Below are 21500 nucleotides of genomic sequence, written 5' to 3' on the forward strand. Positions count from 1 at the left end.
GACCAAGGAAAAGGCAAACCAGTATGGAAGTAGTCAATGTATCCCTGTATGAATGAGCACTCATGAGATAAGCATGGTCATGCCAAGGACCCCAGTACCTCAAACCAATGGAAATGGCAAGTCTTTTCTGGGGTCAGGCTTAGGAGAATGGCAAGGTCTTCCCTGGTTGGAGTTCAGATGTTGACAGTGTGTGCAGAAAATATTAATTAACTACAGCACTTTCCTCCTAGATAACTACAGCCTGAGTCTGCTGAGATTAGCTAATCAGCTTCCTCATTCAGCTGTATAATGCCTGGTTGCTGGTGTGTCTCCACCAGAGTGCACTGGCCACCCGGTCCTGGCTCTTCTGTGCATACATATTTTTTTTTTTTTTCCATTTCTGGTCTCCCTAGTTAAGTCAATCTCAGATCTGTGATCACAGTACCACAGTTGGGGAAAATAGCTGGATTCTTAATACATATTTATTATAAATACATATAATACATATATTTATATGTATTATACATATGAATATAGTTATAAATACATGTTTATATGTGTTTATAATTAATGGTAAAGAATTTATATAAATGATTTATATATAGGGTAAGTAAAGAGTTCTGTTAATGAATAAGAGTCTTCGAGGATAGTAAAGTAGACAAAGGTCTTGCAATTGACCCTGCCCCAAAGGTAAAATGCAAATTTCCATAACCATGTGAGAGAAAGCACCATCTCACTTTGTTCTTCCTGAGGAATCCCACAGAACTGCACCATCACAAAAAGCCGCAAACAAGTAATGGAGAGGCTGTGGAACATGTAAACCCTGAGCAGCCTCCAGCCATGGGACTGACTAGAGGACTAGGGTACCTGAACCCGTGTGCTGCTTGGCCTGCTCAGTAGTAACAATGGGCACATCCTGTGGTTGGACCATCTGAGTGCCATGTGCAGCCTTCACTTGGTACCAGGTCCATGGGAGCTCTTAGAATCCTCTCAAAGGACTACCTGACTGATTCATCCTTCATATATGAAAAGCCTTTTAATAGGATTTTTTCTTTTCTTTTTGAGATTATAATTTCATTACATTTCTCCCTTCCCTTCCTCCCTCCAAACCTTTTCATATACCCCTCACCTTCAAATTCATGGCCTCTTTTTACTATTGCATACATATGTGTGTGGATGTATATACATATGTATTGTATATGTAAATATATATATGTAAATATACTATGTTCAGTCTGTATAATAATACTTATATGTATGCTTTCAGGGCTGTTCGGCAGTAGACAACCAATTGGTGTTCTCTTCTCTGGAGAAGATTACCTCTCCTGCTTCCAGCTTTCTTCATTTGCAGGCTTGAGGTCTCATGGCCTTTTTTCTATCCAGGTCATGGGTGTCATCCTTGTTCAGCGCATGTTTGGGCAGTCATCCTTGTGAAACTTAATGGGTGTAGCTTCTGATACAACTAGGTGTCTTAGTCAGGGTTTTTGTTGCTGTGAAGAGACACCATGACCACAGCATGTAGTCGGAGGCTGCTCGTTTGTTCGCTGGCTGTCCACACCCGAGATAACCACACAAAAACCATATTAATTAAAACACTGCTTAACCCATTAGCTTATACATATTTCTAGCTAGCTCCTATATATTAAATCAACCCATCTCTACTAACCTGTGCATCACCACAAGGTCGTGGCCTATTGGCAAGGTTCCAGCAAGCTACTGTAGGTATCTTTCTCTCTGGGCAGCTACATGGCCTCTCTTTGACACCACCTACTCTGTCCTCCTCTATCTGCTTGGAATTCCCACCTTGCCCTGTTCTGTGCTGCATTAGGCCTAAAGTAGCTTTTTTATTAACCATTGGTATTCACAGCATACGGAGCAGAATCCCACATTACCTCCCCTTTTCTGTCTAAATGAAAAGGAAAGTTTTAACTTTAACATAGCAAGATTACATATAACAAAAGTTATCAAGCAAGAATTATAGTTACAATATTTATATCTATTTTATTTTTTATCATAACTAAGGAAAACTATAACTTTATTTTTCTTTTTTTAATATTTATTTATTTATTATGTATACAGTATTCTGTCTGTGTGTATGTCTGCAGGCCAGCAGAGGGCACCAGACCCCATTACAGATGGTTGTGAGCCACCATGTGGTTGCTGGGAATTGAACTCAGGACCTTTGGAAGAGCAGGCAATGCTCTTAACCTCTGAGCCATCTCTCCAGCCCTGTTTATTTTTCAACTCCCTCAAAAACCCCAGGAGGATATAATATTACCTAAGTAAACAGGAAGTGCATCATAAGCAACTTTCAAAACTCTAGAATTGACAGAGACATCTTGCTACCTGGACAGTCACCCAAAGTTCTTCTATAACATTGGTTACCCATCTTCAGCCTATAGGCTCATAGTGTCCAGCAGACTTTTCCATGAAGCAGGAAATTTCAAAGATAGTTCCATCTATATAGGCAGTTTGTCACTCACTTTCTGTGTCCTGAAGAATGTCTGGCAGACTCTTTCATGAAGCAGGAACCCTGAAAAACTGTCTCATCTTATTTAGGCAACTTCAACAGTCATTTTTCCTTGGGTCCTGCATGTCCATTTTATATAGCATTCCATTAAGCAGTTCCGGCAAGAGCAGTTTCTTGCCCAAATGACTAACAAACTCCATAAGGAGCCTCTTCAATGTCCATCATCCTCCTGAAGTAGATTGGTGCTGCCAGGAGCAGATGTGTCTCAATTGTCATGAAAAATCCTAAGTTCTTAAAAAATTTTAAATGTTAGTCTTTGAAAGGTTTGAAGAATAACTATCCATCTGAAATATATCTCTGTACATCTAGAAAACCTAACTAATATGACTACAAGCTTGACTTTTTCAGGCAACTATCTATTAAACTATTTCTTAATTATACATTACATTTTTAAATGAGCTGCACAAACACAATATCTTAATCAAGAGCAGATATATATAAAACAAAATTATATATATATATATATATAATTATATATAACAAGATTGACCTTAAATTTGTATCAATAGACCAAGTTCCATACCAACAAAGTATTCATCTCTATCACATATACCCTTTTAAATGTAAACAATATTTGGGAATTTGGGTGTAGTTCTTTTCAAAATACTTTCTGCTTTTTGTTGGGTGAATTAATTTTGGGTGTTTATCGAGACCTTTCAGGTGATCTTGGTCCATCAAACTACATTCTCTGGAAGGAATCCTCATCTTCTGTGGAAACAAAAGCAGAACCTCTTTTCCAAAGCAACATAAGCTTAGACTCACATTTTGAAGTCAAGATACTTTTAAAATACATATGTTGGTTTAGCTTAGCAGCATATACAATGAAATGTCTCTCTGTACTTAGCTCATTCACAGTCACAAATTTAAAGAAAACACAATAATATACATAATCCAGACTCGCTGTGTACATTCCATCTTTATGTGACTTATTTTTCTTACTTTATTACTTTTTCTACAAGTTTAATATTTTATCATTTTTACTCCTTTAATCTATGACTGTCTGTACTCTTTTATATTACTTTTACTGTCTCTTCTTTTTTCTTTCTCCCAAACCTACGTATATTTATCCAACACTGTGACCCATTTAGAAGTCATTTTCATCTGAATTTGTCTTTATTGCATATCTGTAATTATTTTCTGACCAGGAGCACTTTTTTTTTCTTTTAAATGCTAAGTGGGCATAACTAGGACTAACTCTGCAGTCCTGCCTGTTGGCTCCACCCATTCCAACATGGTAGAGGCATGTTCACTGTCTCTGAGAGTCATGCATACTACTCCAGCTTCAGGGTTGCAGCAGGTCTGTGTCACCATTAAGCCACTAGTAGCATGCTGCTCACAAACCCCATTTAAGTGCCCAGCCTCCTGAAAGAGTCAGAGTTCATGGTGTCACCATGAACCAGGAAGCCACCATTTCTTATGTTGAGTTAGTAATCCTGTTAAAGGAGCCACGGTGTTCCTGCTTGCTGCCAGCACACAGAGCCTATCTGGGGGGGGAAAAAAAAAAAAAAAAAAAAAAAAAACAAGAAACTGTACTTGACTCTGTACTTTTGTGCCTAGAATTCCCTTCCAGGCTCTCTCAGGTTTTATGTGACTGTAGTTGGTACCTGTTGGTGCACAGACCACACAGAACCACACAAAAACTATATTGATTAAAACACTGTTTGGCCTATTAGTTTATGCATATTTCTAGCAAGCTCTTATATCTTAAATCAGTTCATCTCTATTAATCTGTGCATCACCACAAGGTCGTGGCCTACCAACAAGGCATCTTTCTCCTTAGGCGGCTACATAACTTCTCCTTGACTCTGTCTACTCTCTCCTCTGTCTGCTTGGAATTCCTGGCTTGCCCTATTTTGTGCTGCAATATGCCCAAAGTAGCTTCTTTATTAACCAATGGTATTCACAGCATAAAGAGGGGAATCCCACACCAACAGCAACTCTTATGAGAGAAACATTTAATTGGGTGGCTTATTTACAGTTTCAGAGGTTCCATTCATTATCATCATGATGGGGAGCATGGCAGTGTGCAGGCAGATGTGGTGCTGGAGTGGAGAGTGCTACACATCTTGCAACAGGAAGCCAACTGAGACACTGGGTGGTATCCTGAGCATAGAAAACCTCAAAGCTTTCCCCCATAGTGGCACACTTCCTCCAACAAGGCCAAACCCACTGCAACAAAGCCACACTTCCTAATGCCATTCCTATGAGATTATGGGGGCCAGTTACATTCAAACTACCATAGTAGGAGACACAGTCTCACAGCAAACTCCCTGATCCTCTTGGCTCTTAAAATCTTCCCACCCCCTCTTCTGTAATGTTCAATGAGCCTTAGGTTCTTAGGTGTAGAAATGTTTTGTTAATGTATCTGTTGTGACTGGACTTTGCAGCTCTGCATTTTGATGTGATTTTGTGTAGTGGTCTTTTCTGTTGTAGAGAGACATTTCCTTGATGAGGGGTCAAGACTCCACTTCTCTGTGGGTATAAGAACAAATGCTTGTATATTGTTCAAGATTATGCTGGTTTAATAAGTTAATGTCTGTAGATTCTTCAATAACCATGACTTAGTTATGGCTAAGTAACCACTGATTAGTTAGCTAGGTTTCCAGTACCGGGCATGGTTTCCATCTTGTTGAGTGAGTCTTAAGACCTAATAAGAGTGGTTACCACTAAGGTATGTGTGCCACTACTGCACCCTTAGGGTTTTCATAACATGCTAGCTGTTGATGTGTTTCATAGGCCTTATAGCTGATAGGACTGTTGGTTGCCTCCCTCCTGATACCATGAAAGCCAGTTCTCAGGGAGGAAGCATTCAGGTCAGTTCCAGCTCAGGGGTCTTTGGACCCTGTTTCTGAAGTGCATGGTATCTTTATCAATAGGAACTTACCTTCTACCTCTGGGGGGTAACCGTGGGTGACAGGTTGTATGTTTTAGGAGTCTCTTAGATAGTCCTGGCCCAACAACTCAAAGAGGGCTTCTTGTGTCTGGTATTGGAATCTTTATTAGGAGGTCATTGGCTCATTGGGGGTGCACCATCAGTCCACATGAGAAAAGTTCTCTAATGGGACTTTAAAAAGTGATTACATAACAAAAGAAATCATAATAACAACTAGCACTTTAGTTCTCCCCCCTTTTTAAACAGGATAGGATCTCATTATATAACCCTGGCTGACCTGGAACTCACAGAGGTCTGCCTGCCTCTACCTCCTGAGTGCGGGAATTCTTTTAAATTTTTAAGAGAAGGTAACACTGTATACCTCCAGGCTGGCTTTGAACTCAATATTTTGAGTCCTTCCTCTTACCTCAGTCTCCCTAGTGCTGGGATTACACGTGTGCATATCACACCCAGCTTAGTTATTTCTCTCTTTACTTATCTTCTCTTTCCAAAGTCACTGTAATGACAGGTCACTAAGGTACAGAGAGATGAAGTAGCCTGCTACGGATCACTGGGTTATTAGTAATGAAGATATCACTAGGTCTGCAGGTGTCTGTGATACCTCGCATACTTTACTGCTTCTCCAGAAGTGACCCACAAGTCCTACTTCCTGCCCTAAGTTCCTTGGATCTTTTCCACCTTATTTTTTTCCTTGTAGTCCTCTTTCCCTGAGTATTTGGGACCAGCCTGATATCACCTTCCAAAAAGTCTCTGGTATTGTACAAACTAATAAGGATGTTTGTAACATCCCACATCATGATGACCACAGTATAACAGTAGCAGCTAAGGCTTCTTATGTGTTGTGCACCATGTATGCCAGGCACCCTGCTTATCTGTTCATATCCTTTGTGGTTATTACTGTGTTTAGACAGAGCTGCAGAGGTGACCACAGCTAGGAGGTACCAGGGTCAGGGGTCAAACCTAAGATTGTTGGATTCCAAATCCTGATGAGCTCTTTATCACAGTTCTGTGCTATAACTTGAACCCTTACTTTACCTGGACTTGTATACTATACTCCAGTTTATACTAGTGGAGACTGCCTCTGCCTCGTTCAGCATTTATATAGGTAGTACTTGCTGTGTACTAGCTATTCTGGAGTGTATTGGAGTCATCAAGATCATTAAGATGATTGGCCTGACCTGGAGTCTAGTCAGAGAGATAGACCATTGAGAACACACTGCTCTGTAAAATAACAATACTGAGATGAGAGGATCACAAGATCTAGTTTACCTGGCCTACAGAGCCGGTTCAAGGTCAGCTGGGTCAAGTAGCAAGTACTTCACAGAAGGTAGAGGTGCCAGTGAATAGGGGACCGCCAGGTCCATGGGGTTAGAGATTGAGAGTAAAAAAAAAAAAAAGCCTTCTCCAAAGAAAGCTTTATTGAGAGATGGTAGCTTGAGCCTTGAATATGAGCAACAGTTGCTGATTGACAAGGGCAGTCTATTCAGGCAACCCACTCAAATGAGGTCAGACCCTGTCCACTGTGGTTGGAGACCCTCAGAGTATTCGCCCATGTTGCTACTTTCCAGCAAGCCAGGAGTGTAATGTGTGAGGCTAGTGCATGTATGTTATCCTCCTAGATATATATGTTATATCTCCAGAGTGGGAAGAAGCTGCTCCTCCCTAACCTACACTGCCAGCATTATCTTGTCTCTGGGAGAGTTACTGTTATCCTGTGGACTGTGTAGAGAATGTCACCAATGGCCACATTGGGATTGGTGTAGCAGCCGTCAAATTATTCAGGCATAGGGGATGCTCAGTTGTAGAGCACGGGCTTAAAATGTGAGGCCCTGGGTTTCATCCTCAGTCACACATGCACACGCCATTTTAATCTGTTCACCCAATAGCCTGATTCAGGGTGTGAATAGGGAGTGGCTTAAACAGTGAGACAGCTGCAGGACATCTTTGAACCACAATTTGGAAAAGTGTTCCTTAAGCCTTGTGGAGGGTGTGCACTAGAATCACAGTGGACACACAGTCTTGTAGCTCAGTCCTACTGTTTGTCCCTGGCAGTTGAGAAGCTGGGTTACTTTAGTGTAGAGGAAAGTGGGCTTTGTGTCCTCATGTGCAGCACTGTGGGTAGACCTGAGTTCCAAGGTTGGATGATTTATCTTCTTGGAGGACTTTGCTACTTGTTGCATGTTAAAAATTGTACTGCAGGCTGGATGTGACTCTGATCCCAGTTGTGTGGGAAACTGACATGAGAAGATCAAGTTCTAGGTTTCCTGGGCTACTGAGCCAGTTCAAGGTTAGTTGGGTCAAATTACTGAGACCCTGTCTCAAAATGAAATACAGTAATGAAAAACAGGATGGTAGAGGTTGTGGCTTGGGGCAGAGCCTTCTCTAGCCAGTATGTCTGACACTGTAGGTTCATTTCCCAGCACAGTGAGAACACAGAACAGGAAACACTTGAGGCTGTTCTTAAAATATAACAGACAGCCACAGTGTTACTACAGGAAACTAGCCCAGCTGCTGAGAACAGCTAGGTCTTATTATTCCACCTCCAGGGTTCTGTCTTTGTTCCCTGCTTTTTTTGGACTGTAGGAGGGACAACCCCTCTACACTCATCCTTTCCTTTTCTCGCAGCCTCACTCAGAAATTGAGTGTGGCCCTGAAAGGCGTCTTGAGCCACTCCTATTGAGCCAACTTTTCCTTCCTAAGCCAGCCTAAGGCTCTGACAGGTAGTTACCTGGACTTTGGCCTCTCCCACCCTTCTCACTCTAGACTTAGCAGATGAGATTGTTCCCCTTGGACAAGAGTTACTCATTCTGTCCCACTCTGAGTCCTAGTTTCATGGGTGTACTGTGCTAGAGAGGAACGATAGACATTCCAGAAGTAGTGTTTGGTGTCCTAGGCTCTGTCCTTGAGCTGTGACTCTGCCTCTTGCTGTGAGTCCTGTGTCAGGTGCAGGGCACTGGCTACGATCACTGTACATCCATCACTGCGCACTGTGAGGCCTGCCTTCAATTCTAAAGCGGAATCCCCAAGTGCACCCCAGGAGCCTCTGATTTTGCCAACTCTGTGGTTCTCATGCACCCTGAAGTTTTCGGGGACTGGTTTCAGGGCTTGGCAGTGCTTTTGGCCTCAGTTTGGGCAGATGTGTCCCTGGCATGTAATATTTCAGAGCTCCTGCCATTTTTCTTGGGTGGGGACTTCTATCTCCATCTTGAATGGGAAATTGTGCTAACAGAAACTTAAACACTGCGGCTATGCTGTGAGTGTTGCCAGTGGCCCTGGGGCCTGGCTTTCAACTCACTTTGTGTAAGCTTTGCTTTCTTCCCTTTCTTCTAGGTACCTGTACCATGTTTTAACCAAAAACACCACCGTCACAGAACAGAACCGGAACCTGCTGGTGGAAACCATCCGTTCCATCACTGAGATCCTGATTTGGGGTGATCAAAATGACAGCTCTGTGTTCGAGTAAGGCTTCTTCCTCTTCCTTTGAGTGTTTGTCCAAGTGGACACCATGAGTCAGGAATCGATGCTAATTCCATCTTGCCTAAATATGTATAGCAAATGTCCTTGAGAGACTAGAAAGGTACAAGCCCAAATTGGAAGAACTGTGGAAATGAGTTTCTCTAGAAAAAATGAGGCTGTGTGGATAGCATTCCGAGTTGTACTCTATTACCTACTCGGTGGCACGAGGAATGTCCCAGATAGTTAGGTTCCAAATAAACATAAAGGTTCTGCCCCAAGGGAGTTGCCAAGGGCCAGCACCTAGTGCATTTATTTTGTTTTACTTATTGCTTTGCATGTGTATATATGTGGTATTATGGTGTTTAAACATGTTGGAACGTGTGTGGGCATACATGTGTGCCCGTTTGTGTGCATATATGGGGAGATCAGGGGTTGATGTCAGATGTCATCTTCCATCACTTGCCACTTAAGTTACTAAAATAAGGTCCCTTGCTGAACCCAAAGCTTGTTAATCCAATCTAGACCAATGGTTCTCAAACTGTGGGTTGTACCCTTTGGGGGAATCAAATGACCCTTTCACAGGGGGCACCTAAGACTATCAGAAAACACAGATATTTACATTACGATTCATAACAGTAGCAAAATTGTAGTTATGAAGTAGCAACAAAAATAATTTTATGGTTGGGGCGATCACAACACTATAAGGAACTGTATTAAAGGGTTACAGCATTAGGAAGGTTGAGAACCATTGATCTAGACTAACTAGCCAGCTTCTCTCAGGATCCTTTGTCTCTGCTTCCTTAGGGCTTGAATTACAGGCAGGTTGCCATACTCACCCAGATTTCACATGGGTTCTAGGGATCTGAGCCATCTCCCCAGCCACTGGTATGTTGACTGGGAGTGGGCAACAATCCTGAGTTTTGAGAGCACAGTCTAGCATACCCCCTCTTGGCCCACACGGAAGCCCTGTTGGTGTTCCCATATATAGACAGTCAGGGAGCCTGTCTTACCTAGAGTCCACAAAGAAGTTTCTTTCCATCCTTGTACTTGTATCCTGCTGTTAGACCAGCAAGCATAGGTCAGGCTGTTTGCCTCCCTGCACTTCTGTTTCCTTATCTTTAAAAAGGAGAGAAAATGCTCCCTGTCGAGTCCTGGAAGCATGCAGCCTCATGGGTGATACACATGATAGACAGAAGTGTTCCCATTGGACAGCCTTTTAGGCTGGAAACCAGTGTTCCTCTGTATATCCTGAAGTCTTGATGTACAAGGGTTTGAGATTGGTTTATGACAGCCAAGAACACAGATTTTATATACGTGTGCTGGAGTGGGGGTGGTGAGTGTGGGTACACTTATACAGGGGTGTTCACTTGCCATGGTACATATGTGAAGGTCAGGGGACAACCTCAGGGTGGGTTCTTGGCTTCCACCTTGTTTGAGACATGATTTGTTGTTCACTGCTATGTATGCCAGGCTAGCAGACACTAGAGCGTCCATAGAATTCTGTCTGCTTTTCCTCCCACTGTAGAATCTCACTTTCCCATCTGACTTCTATGTGGCTTCTAGAGATCCAGGCTCAGGTCCTCACCCACTGAGCTGTCTTCCCTGCCCAGGCTTCTTATAAATTATCTTGACTTGTTTGCAGGACAGCTCTGTGCAAAATACAAATATCTTATGTGTGAGCCTGAGACACATCATGATCCCTGAAGGAAAGCATGGGCACCTAGAGTGAAGTGTGGTTTAGAAATGGGAGGGGCTTCTTTTACAGGCCCATTAAGAATTTCTTTCTTTATTTGTTGTTGAAACGAGAAAACCCCTCAGGTTAAAGATTAGAGACTGTCCTGACACCTTCTTTTTAGAATGGAATCTGTGTGTCATCTTAGAAAAACGTGTGAGTCAATCCCAGAGAACCTAGGCAACAATGAGGACCCTGAGAGAGACATACGTAGATCTAATCTACATGGGAAGTAGAAAAAGACAAGATCTCCTGAGTAAATTGGGAGCATGGAGACCTTGGGAGAGGGTTGAATGGGAGAGGAGAAGCGGGAAGAGCTCAATAAAAATCAATAAATTTTTAAAAAAAAGATTAAGAAAAAGAAAAGTGTGTGAGCACCAGGTGTGCTGCTGTGATGCACACTGGTAACCCTAGCTCTCAGGAAGCTTAGAGACCTCAGTTCAAAAGAAAAAGAAAAAGTGCTAAGTGCTTCAAGTTTGGTTTTACTTTAGGTAAGAACCCAGTTGCTCCAGCTTTGGGTACTAGGGCCTCTGCCCAGTTGGCTCCTTTGTCACTTGCTTTTTGAATGTTTCCTTATTTCCTGAAACTGTAAGATACTCGACTCATTTGATAGTTTTGAAGCCCTAGACTCAACCATTTTCCCAAGTATTCTCCCATTCTAAGAATTTTTCAAAAATCCAGCCTTGCAGCTGGAAAGATGCTTGGCATACAAACATGAATTCGAATTCCCAGAATTTATATAAAAGTATGTGCGGTAGCACATGTTTGTATCCCAGGGCTTGTACGGTGAGATGGGAGACAGGCCAGGTAGCCTGATGAATGCAGCAGCAATGGTACTGTGTCTCAGACACAGCGGAAGGTGAGAACCAATATCCAGAGCCTTCTGCTGACTTCCACAGGCTTGCTGTGTATATCCATGCCCCAACATAGAATACACATCATACACACAAAGATAAGAACAACTAGCCTTGAGCGTTTCACACCAGATCTACTAAGTCACCCCTGCAGCAAAATGGAGGCTTAGATGTTTGGCAGCTTCCCCCTGCCACCTTTGGTATTGAGTGTGCTGATGATTCTAGCAAGTCACTGCTTTGTATAACCTGAAGCAGAGGCAGGCAAAGTAGGTCAGATGCTAGAAACACTCTGGGAGTCAGTAGGAGCAATGTGTATAGGCAGATGGGGTCCTGGAGTCAGAGTGGGAGAAAGAATTTAGTTTTCCTTTTTTTAAGATCATATTTTATCATTCACTTATCCTTTTATGAATTCAAGCAGAATTGTGTGGCACTGAGTGTCAGGCCACTGGTCCTATCCCTATGGAGTGACAGTTGAGGGGAAGAGGCATCTAGAACTGGGCCACCCAGTAGACTCATGTGACTACAGGGACCGTACCCCTCTCTTTCTCTCCCTCTCTTCCTCCCTCCCTCCCTCTGACCCTCTCATCTCTATCTCTATTTCTATCTCTCTCTCCTTCTGAGGCAGGGTCTCCTATATTCCAGGCTAGCTTTGGGCTCACAGTATAGCCAAGATGATTTTGAACTTCTGATTCTCCCGTCTCCACTGCCCAAATGCTGGGATTCTAGGTTCATACCTCAACACCTGCCTTAGGTGATGCTGGGCAAGCACTCTTCCAACTGAGCCAACTGAGCCGTATCCTGAGCCTTCGATTGCTGAGATTTCTTCTGACTATTTCAAACTGATCTTGCTCAAATACACTGAACAAATGAATAGAAATAACATCTTTCTTGAAGGAAGGGCATTGAAGACCCCATTTTTAACATGTACCACCACACCCCCAGGCCATTGCCCCTGGCCTTATAGCACAAGAAAGGCAGAAGCAGGTTTGGGGGCTCTGTAGAGTCCCTCCACGTTAATACCTTCACCTTTCTTCAGGTTCTTTGAGGAGCCGTCGGGAAGCTGCAAACAGACAACAGAAGTGAAAAGCTTTGCCATCACTCAGCATCTTTTGGCCCTGCAGGAAAACCCAGTTCTTGTGTTTTTCTGCCCTTGAATATGGGAGTGCAAAGTAAATAGGTTTTGTCGGGGAAACTACGGATACAGGTGGTATGTGTGCTGGAGAACGATGCTTGTAGAGCACCTGGCACAGGCTGCCGTGTGAGCTCTTACCAGGTAGAGCATCTCCATTCTGTCAGAATCTACTTTACCATTTCTTGGAACCAGCACCGGCCTCACATGCTGAGACAGGAAGAGAGTGGGAAGGCCATGTGTTGTCCTCAATTGCAGATGGCATCATGGGCACTGAGATGTGCAGTCTGGTCTTACCACTGTACACATATACACATATATATGGCAAACCTATACATGTGAGCTAGGATGTATCCACCCATTGACCCTTTCTTGTTCTCTCCCCAGTTTCTTCCTGGAGAAGAATATGTTTGTTTTCTTCTTGAACATTCTGCGACAGAAATCAGGCCGTTATGTGTGTGTCCAGCTACTACAGACCTTGAACATCCTCTTTGAGAACATCAGCCATGAGACATCACTCTGTAAGAATACTGCTTGCTATTTTCTGTGTACTGCCAGATTTCATATGTCTGCTTCCCAAGTATTTTAGTCTGCCCAGGCTACCCCAGTGGACTTAGTGGCTTGGACAGTAGAAATGTGTTTGCTCACTGTTCAGGAGGATGGATGTCAAATTTGAAGCTGAAGTCAGGGCTGGTTTCTACTGAGGGCTTGCTTCTTAGCTTGTAGATAGATACTATCTCAGTCTGTTTTCTATTACTATAACAAACTCTGTTATAGTCATTAAACTGTAACATTAAAAATTAAAAATCATTAAAAATCTTTTTTTTTTTCTTATGTGCATGGGTGTTTTGCCTGCACATATGTCTGTGTCCCATTTGAGTGTCTGATGCCTGCAGAGGCCAGAAAAGGAGCTCTGCAGCTAGAGTTAAAGATGGTTATGAGCCACCATGTGGGAATCAAACCCAGGTCCTCTTAAAGAATAGCCAGTACACTTAACCACTGAGTCATCTCTCCAGACCTGAGAAATTAGGTCATTTAAAGGAATGAGGGTTTTTTTCTTTTTTGACTAAGATTTTGAAGCCAAGAATTTGAAAACTAGGCATCTCTACCTTGTGAGTGCCTTCTGCCACTTCAGCCCATGGCAGAGAGGCTGTGAAAGAGACCAAATATCTGCTTAGTAAGTGCATGGTATCCTGAGTTTTTTAATTTGTGAGCTTTACTTGTAAGTAATCCCCACATTGCAAAGCTTCAAGTGTTCCTTCTAAAAATTTTTATCACAGCCAGGTGGTGGTGGTGCATGCCTTTAATCCGAGCACTTGGGAGGCAGAGGCAGGTGGATCCCTATAAGTTTGAGTCTAACCTGGTCTAAAAGAGCTAGTTCCAGGATGGCTAGGACTGTTACACAGAGAAACCCTGTCTCCAAAAAAGTTTTATCACATTTATTTATGTGCCTAAGTGCACTTGAGTGTATGTGCATGTGCACATAACACAGAGTACATGTAGAAGTCAGTGGATAACTTATAAGTCAGTTCTCTCCTTCTACCTTGTGGTTCAGGATTGAACTTAGGTCATCAGGCTTGGCAGCAGCCATCTTACAAGCCCTCAGTAACTTGCTCTTAAGGTAACCAACTAGTCCAGAACCAGCAGAGGGAAAACTCGTGTTGAGAAAGACATTGACCCACTCATGAAAAACTTCACCCCACCATCTGAATATCACTCGCTAAGTCTTACCTCCTAACACTGCCTCGATTCAGGAACAGAGGGTATGGCACATGAACCTTTGGAGACACATTAGATCTTAACTCCATCTAACTGTACCTGGCCCTACCTGTGAGAGAGTGAGGTCAAGAGAGACCTTTGGTCTCTCTGACTCCTATGGGAACACCAATTTTGTCAGGGTTGAAGCCCACCTTGCAACCTCGTTTAGCCTTAGTTCCTCCTGAGAGCCCTGTCATCACCTTCAGTGATATGATGAGAGTGACGGCTGCAGGCTGTGATGTGTTGGGGCAGTTCAGTGTGGTAGTTCTGTGGAGGACTAAGAGAGGTGGGGGCTGCAGTCCCTCTGTAGGGTTCTATTTTGAAGACTGAGTAGTCCACAGACGGGGCTCTGGTTCATGTACTCCAGCCAGCACCCCTCTGCTTCAGTTTTCCTGCCCAGAGAATAGGAGTTTGACTCAGACCTGCCCTCAGTAAGCCCAGATTATTCATCTGTAACAACCACCCCTGGGAGGCAGGGTTTGCTGGGGCTCTCCAAGAAGGTTGGAGTCATAGGTCCAAAGTAACTGTTCTAGCAAGTTCAGAATAGAGGAGAATGAACTTAGTGGTCCTCAATGGGCTACTGGTATTTCCTGGGTACGCTGCTGGCATCTGGAGTTAGTATTGGTTGCTGTAGTCCATCCAAATACAGAGGAGCTGCTAAGTAGTAGCCCGTGGTGTCCAGGACAGACCTGCAGAGAGCATTACCTAGCCCAGACTTTTATCAGTGCTGGAGCTGAGACAGCCTAACCTCATTCCGTGCTAGCTTACTTACTCCAAATGCAGTAGAGCCCAGGTCCTGCCCTCAAGATCAAGAGAAAAGGAGCAAAGGCAGGTACTGAATTCCTGCAACAAGTCTGGAAAAGGGTTTGAGTCTGGAGGGCTGCTGTGTGGTGACCCCAGCAGTGACCGCTAGGTGGTGCTGCCACCACAGAGACTTCCTCCTTCCCCTGACCACAGTCTGACAGATGCGGCTAATTCATGTCTCCCTGCATGGTTTCCCTTGTTATCAGCTTCTGTTTCACTGGATGGCTGGATGCAAAACAAGTGTGGTTTCTAAGCTCGGGGGGGGGGGGGGGGGGGGGGGGGGGGGGGGGGGGGGGGGGGGGGGGGGGGGGGGGGGAGGTACAGCTCTAAGGAGCAGGCCTAGGGCTCAGCCGAGAGTGAACACCCAGGGTATTATTGAGGCTGGTGGGACAATTCCAGTCTTGAGTTTTAATATAGGTTTCCTTGAGTTTTATTCTGTGACTCTTTTGAAACCCATCTAAGGCTAGGAATTAAAAACAGGTACTTCAGAAGTTGTAGCTCCTTAGTGTAGTAGCTCGAAGGTCTGACGTGCACACGTTGAAGTGGCCCGTGCTGCCCAACTGGCATAGCCATCACTTCCTAGCCCTACGGTCTTAGATGTGTGTCTAGTGCAGGGTTGGTCACTGTCATCACCAGTCACTATTCTGTACGTGGAGAATTTAGCTAAGGCCTTGTGACTGCTAGCCAACACTCCCGCTTCCTTCTCTACAGCCCCCGTGACCCTTTCTGCTCTCTGCAGCTGTGCTGACTGTTTTAGATCTATACAGAAGTGATATGACACATGCATTGTGGGTACCCTGCTGTGAGAAGACCTGGCAGACACATCTCTGATTTTCTGGACAGTTTTTATTAAAACATCTTTCAAGGCAGTTTTTCTCTATGTAGTTCAGACTGGCCTCAAACTCTTGGTTTTTCTGCCTCAGCTAGGATTACAGTTATACACCGCTATGTCCAGATGATTTTATTTTTTATTTTAGAAAAAATGGAGTTATTGTAAAGCAACAAAACTTCATTACAAAAGTCTGGTCAGATGTCTGTAACCTCCTACCCTACAACTCATCTGTTCCATGCACCCCACCTCCATCCCATCCATCTTCTGTTGTTCATGCCTGGGGCCTCCCTGGTCCGGACCCCAGCTGCAGTGTTGCCAAATGAATCTGTCTGTGGGCATCTGGGTGCTTTCCAGGTTTTTGCTATTACACTATTACAGGGAGCCATTGCACAGAGTCTGCTGTTGCCTATGTGTTTGGTGACCTAAGTGACAGAGGCCGCAAAGACTGAGATTACTTACTGACTTCTAGGTTTATTATAATAGAATACCACAGGATGTCAGCCACAGGTGATGGGATAGAAAAATCCCAGCCACATAACAGGCCCCTTCACTGATCCCTGGTGTTTCCTTAACCCCCATAGAGGGGTTAGGAAGACTTTTTGGGGAGCAGGTGAACGTTGTGACTGTCCCAGGTGTAGAATGTAGCCAGAAATTCTTTTCACATACCTGAAACTGCTAGTTTTTGTGCCATTTGTGGCCCAGGGGCCACTGGCCTATAAATACAGGGCTCACTAAGATGTCCTACATCTTTTCTCATGTTGGCCCGTTGTCCTTTCCCAGTTGTCCTAAGCCACATCATGACAAGTATTTGAGTTACCAAAAGCACCTAGGTTTTATGTTACATGGTAAATCATAGATGAATAAGTTTTGTACAGTTTAAAGAATGTAATACCACAAAGCAACAAAGGGGGGGAAGTAGTGTGGCTACAACACACACAGTATGACAACACTCAGATGTGGGGAGGAGTGAGATGCCAGGCACAGGCAGCACTCATCCTGTCTGATTCCCCTATGTAAGGTTCACAAGCAGGTACACCAGTCTATAGAGATGGGTCGTTAGAGTGGCTCCTGCCTTGAGGGAAGATGCTGACAGGGCAGGGGTATGAAAGAGCTTCCTGAGGAACTGTAAATGTACTGGGTCTTACCTGAGAGGGCCCTACAAAGCACACATCTATAAAATATCCCTCAAGCCAGACACCTGAGGTTCACATGCTTCTGTGTTGAATGCATATGTGTAAGAACTTGAAGTTATATACAGCTCCATTTCCACAGACAGCAAGCTTACCCATAGCACTTATGACCATGACTCATTTTACAATGTGTTCAGATTTTTAGGACCCCACCCCACCCTACTGGCCTCTCTTGGAGCTGGCCCTGAGAGCTGCCTTAGGAACTGTCACTGTAAGGGACATGAAGTCAGTCTGGCTGCCCTATCTCATACCTCGTTGCTCACTAGGGTTGGTTTGGTTGGCCTTGCTGACTAGGTGAGTGGTGATAGCATTGCTGGCTTCATCACCTAGGGTGTATCCCTTCATAAGGTCTGTGCTCTATTGGCAAGGCCAGCCTTCCCAACAGAGGGGGAACATCTTCAGTCAAGGTGCTCCCCTGAGAACCACCAGGTGACTGTTGGGGAATTAGGATCTGAGGTGATTAACCTAGCCCTGGACACATGATGGGGATGCAGTGACCTTTATGAAATTGTCATTAGACAGATTGAAAGCACATGCAGCCCTTTCTGGCATCCAGGCATGACAGTGTCTTTTGATGGCCATGTAGGGGAGCTCCTTATTAAAATGAGGAGCCTTTTGCCCTCATTTGCAGGTTGCTTGTGACAGTGACCCCATGCCTGTTCTTCCTGCCCTCAGCTCCGCAGTGAACAGAAAACACACATGGGTTTGTCCCTTTTGGTTCACAGAGGAGCCACAGGCTCCTCTCTGGCAGGACCTGTGTGCTCACAAGTAGTCCTGCCTGGTGGATGATTTCTTTGAGGGTAAAGGTTAAGCTGTGCTCAGCTGGCTGAGTTCTGTGCTTATTACCCAACAGCCTTTGCTGGCATTTTCCTCTAGCACGAGCTCACCTGTTTCACCCTGTGTTTTCTTTTCTAGATTATTTGCTGTCTAATAACTATGTAAATTCAATCATTGTCCATAAATTTGACTTTTCCGACGAGGAGATCATGGCATATTACATATCGTTCCTGAAAACACTTTCGCTAAAGCTCAACAACCACACTGTCCATTTCTTCTACAATGAGGTGAGTGGGAGCAGCAGATGCGTGGTGTCAAGCTAACGCCAGCATGGAAGCCTTTGCTCTGCGGTGTCGGGAGTTTGTCTACAAAGCACTTATGCAACACAGGCTTTGGCATACTTGAAATAAGTTTTTGTTTTTAAGTGTATGTTTGTGTTGTACATGTACATGCGTGCAGAATGTATATATGTACATGTATGTTCTAGGTGCATGGAGGCCAGGTGAGGACTCTGAAAGTCCTCCCTGTCATTCTCTGCCTTGTCTCTTTGGTTCTCTTCCTGAACTTGGAGCTTGTGGTTTTCAGGTAGGCTGACATCCAGCAGACTCCAGTGATCCTCTTCTCTCTGCCTGTCCAGTGGTGGGGTTATAGGCACATGAGACCATGTCACATGGGTTCTAGGGTTGGAACTTTGGTCCTCAAAATTGTGTAGTAGGCTCTTAACTGTTGAGCCCCCAAACATTTTTTTTTTTTTAGTTGAACAAATTCCTGCCCTTGGCAGTGTAAAATTCAGTTTACTTGCCAGGGAGGGGAAAGATCCAGAGGTTATCATTCACGTTGAAAACAGCAGAAACTCTATTAAGGAATGTTTTTTCTACTCCTTGCTATATGACCTAGAGAACTTACAGGCCCCTCTGAGCCCCCTCCTTTGAGAAATGAGGTGAAACTATATAGCTAGAATGGGTTTCAGGGATTAGACTAAATAATATGGTATCTTCAGAGTTGTATGAAACGACACACTTGCAGTCCTTGGAGGCCTGTGTCCTACACATTCCTTGGGAGAGCTATTAACTTAGATAATCAGTTCAAGCTCCAGGAAGCTTGAGAATGAGGACAGTTTAGCTCATTCACTTACAAGTACAAGCACCACTGTGCTGGGCCCATTCATTCTGGCTCCCTATTATGCCCAGGACCCAGCTTTCCTAACCTCCTGCTCAGTAACAGCAGCAGGCCTTTGTTCAAACTTAATCCCTTATGACCTGCTGCATGTGGCTGCTGCAGCTCCTGACACTACGTAGTCACGTGCTACTGTCAGAATTTCTAATGTCACTTCCTTTCTTGTATCCCTTCTGAGAGCATGTTCTCAGAAGTCTCCCCCAGACTTCTCCCTATGTCTCACTGATCAGAATCACATCACATTCTCGGTATGTCTGGATTTAGGATTGACTTAGTAGGACTGTTTTACACAGTGTCCTAAGAACTAATGTCCTGGAATCCGGAATGGGGTTGGAGGAGCTACTTTACTGTCAGGGTGGTTAACGGATGCTGGCTGTGCATGGGAGACCACAGCTCCTTTTTAGGGCCTCTTCCTGGGCTGACCAAATGTCCTTCCAGTCAGCTTGCTTAGAGTGAGTACCTCAACAGCAGACCCAGCAAACAGTGCTGCTTTCTGCGACCAGCCTCACAAGTCACACACCTATTCTGTCACACTCTTTGGTCACACAGCTATGATCTACCTCTCTGTGGGTGAGAACAACATGAGTGGGACACAGGTGGTGAACATGTTTGGGGTCTGCCCAATGCCTGTTTTTGAAGTCAGACAACAATCTCAAGCTGCTGCTGCTCCTCCTCCACCTTTCTTCTTCTTCTTCTGTTTGGGCAAAATCTATCGTCCATCAAACCTCATTGCGATGGCAACAGTCCAAACCTTGATTTTCATGGTTCAGTAGTCTCTCTGGAGGAAATGCTAGACAAGAACCACAAAACATGTCTGCACTTGAGAAATGAGCACAGTAGAGTCCTGTCTCTGGCACACAGTAGGTGGTTGGAAACACATCCAGGGAACAACTTTTACCCAAAGGCTCTCCCAGGTAGAAGAAAACCCAGAGCAGAGGGCCATAGTATTCTTGTCCAGGTTCTCTCTGAGCTGTGGCTGGAGGGCAGAAGCCTTGACTCTAGAAGAGCAGATCATCCCAGGTGTTTGTTTTTGAGGTAGACTTATTTTCCTCTTCAGTCTGAACCAGGGTAGTCATTGTCACTTTTTAGGTTCATACTCGATTGCCAGTCCTCAAAATGGCATTGCTTTTATAAGACAGTTGTTACTTTGAGCCTCCAGCTCCATTCTAGGGAGGGCTGGTCTAGAGCATCTCCACCACCATGCCTCGCCTGAGCCACTCCTAAGCTGGGCCCTTGAACTATGTAGAAACATGGACTGCAGGATGGCAGCAAGGTACATTACCTCTGTCTCCTCAGGCTAAGGCCGTGGATATCCTTTTTTAGAACCATTTTATTGATTCTCTTTGTCCCATTTTAACAGCAGGAGACTCTTGAGAACCTCTGCCTCCCTGGTTATGCTACACTTCTGGTATTCCCAAATGGAGAATGGTAGAGCAGATGAGCCGCCAAAAGTTACTGAACTTAGTTCAGTTTATGTCTTTACTCCAGCAAGGTCTGATGTTACTGGCACTCTGTTCTGTGCTCTGTAGATATCAAGTGCCAGGCTGAGCCTCATCTCATCCTAGATGTTAGAAAGTGGGTGCTGTTACCTCTGTTTATAGATAAAGAAATGGGTTTGGAAATACCTCCTCACATAGCTAAAGGTGATAGGCCAGATCAGGAAACCACATGACATTCTGTGGACCCTTTTCTCTGTCTTGGCTTCCTCACCTCCCATAATGATGACATCATTTTTTTTTCTTTTATCACAGTCTGACAAATTTCAGAAAGGTTCAGGGCAGCCTGTCTTGTGATTTGTAACTTTTGGGTCCACTTTCTGTTTTAGCACACCAATGACTTTGCCCTGTACACAGAAGCCATCAAGTTCTTCAATCACCCCGAGAGCATGGTTCGAATTGCTGTGAGAACCATCACCTTGAACGTCTACAAAGGTCAGTTTCCTTATGCCCTCGAGTCTAGGTGCTGGGCCACGTGCTGGCTCTCATGCCCCTGAGTACAGTTCCTGAGTCACTGGAGAGATTGCCTAGTATAAGCCATGGCTGCTTGTCTCACAGTAGGCCTGCAGGCATCTCACTATTTCTTATGGAGATCTTTGTACTACATGTTCTGGTATTGCTCCCTGCTGCTGCTACACAGGATATCCGAGAAGTCTGTGTGGGATTTGGAGTGGCCATGAAATGGGTGGATGAAGCAAAACTGTCTTGAATTTTTTTTGGCTTCAATTTTTGTGTTTTGGCTTATAAAATATACTGTATTATACTTTTATAGTTTATCTTTAATATGCATGAGAGCATTTCACATCACAAGCAGCAGGGGGCAGTGTTGTATTCCCAGCCAACCACCAAGATTCCTCTTTCCTCTCAGGACGAACTAAATGCTCCATACTGTCT

General features: G+C 44.2%; 1 protein-coding gene across 1 annotated transcript in view; it reads left to right on the forward strand.

The window, feature by feature from the left end:
- Positions 1-21500, forward strand: part of Clec16a (C-type lectin domain containing 16A) — a 229553-nt gene that overhangs the window by 10356 nt on the left and 197697 nt on the right. Inside the window, exons 2-5 of the mRNA XM_050136455.1 lie at positions 8733-8861; positions 12961-13094; positions 18073-18221; positions 20936-21041. Of these exons, the coding sequence (XP_049992412.1) occupies positions 8733-8861; positions 12961-13094; positions 18073-18221; positions 20936-21041 (518 nt within the window). The remainder of the gene's footprint in view (positions 1-8732; positions 8862-12960; positions 13095-18072; positions 18222-20935; positions 21042-21500) is intronic.

The sequence above is a fragment of the Alexandromys fortis genome, unplaced genomic scaffold (genome assembly GCF_014885135.2).
Source record: "Alexandromys fortis isolate MF-2015 unplaced genomic scaffold, M_Fortis_MF-2015_v1.1 scaffold_29, whole genome shotgun sequence".
Classification (NCBI taxonomy): Eukaryota; Metazoa; Chordata; class Mammalia; order Rodentia; family Cricetidae; genus Alexandromys; species Alexandromys fortis.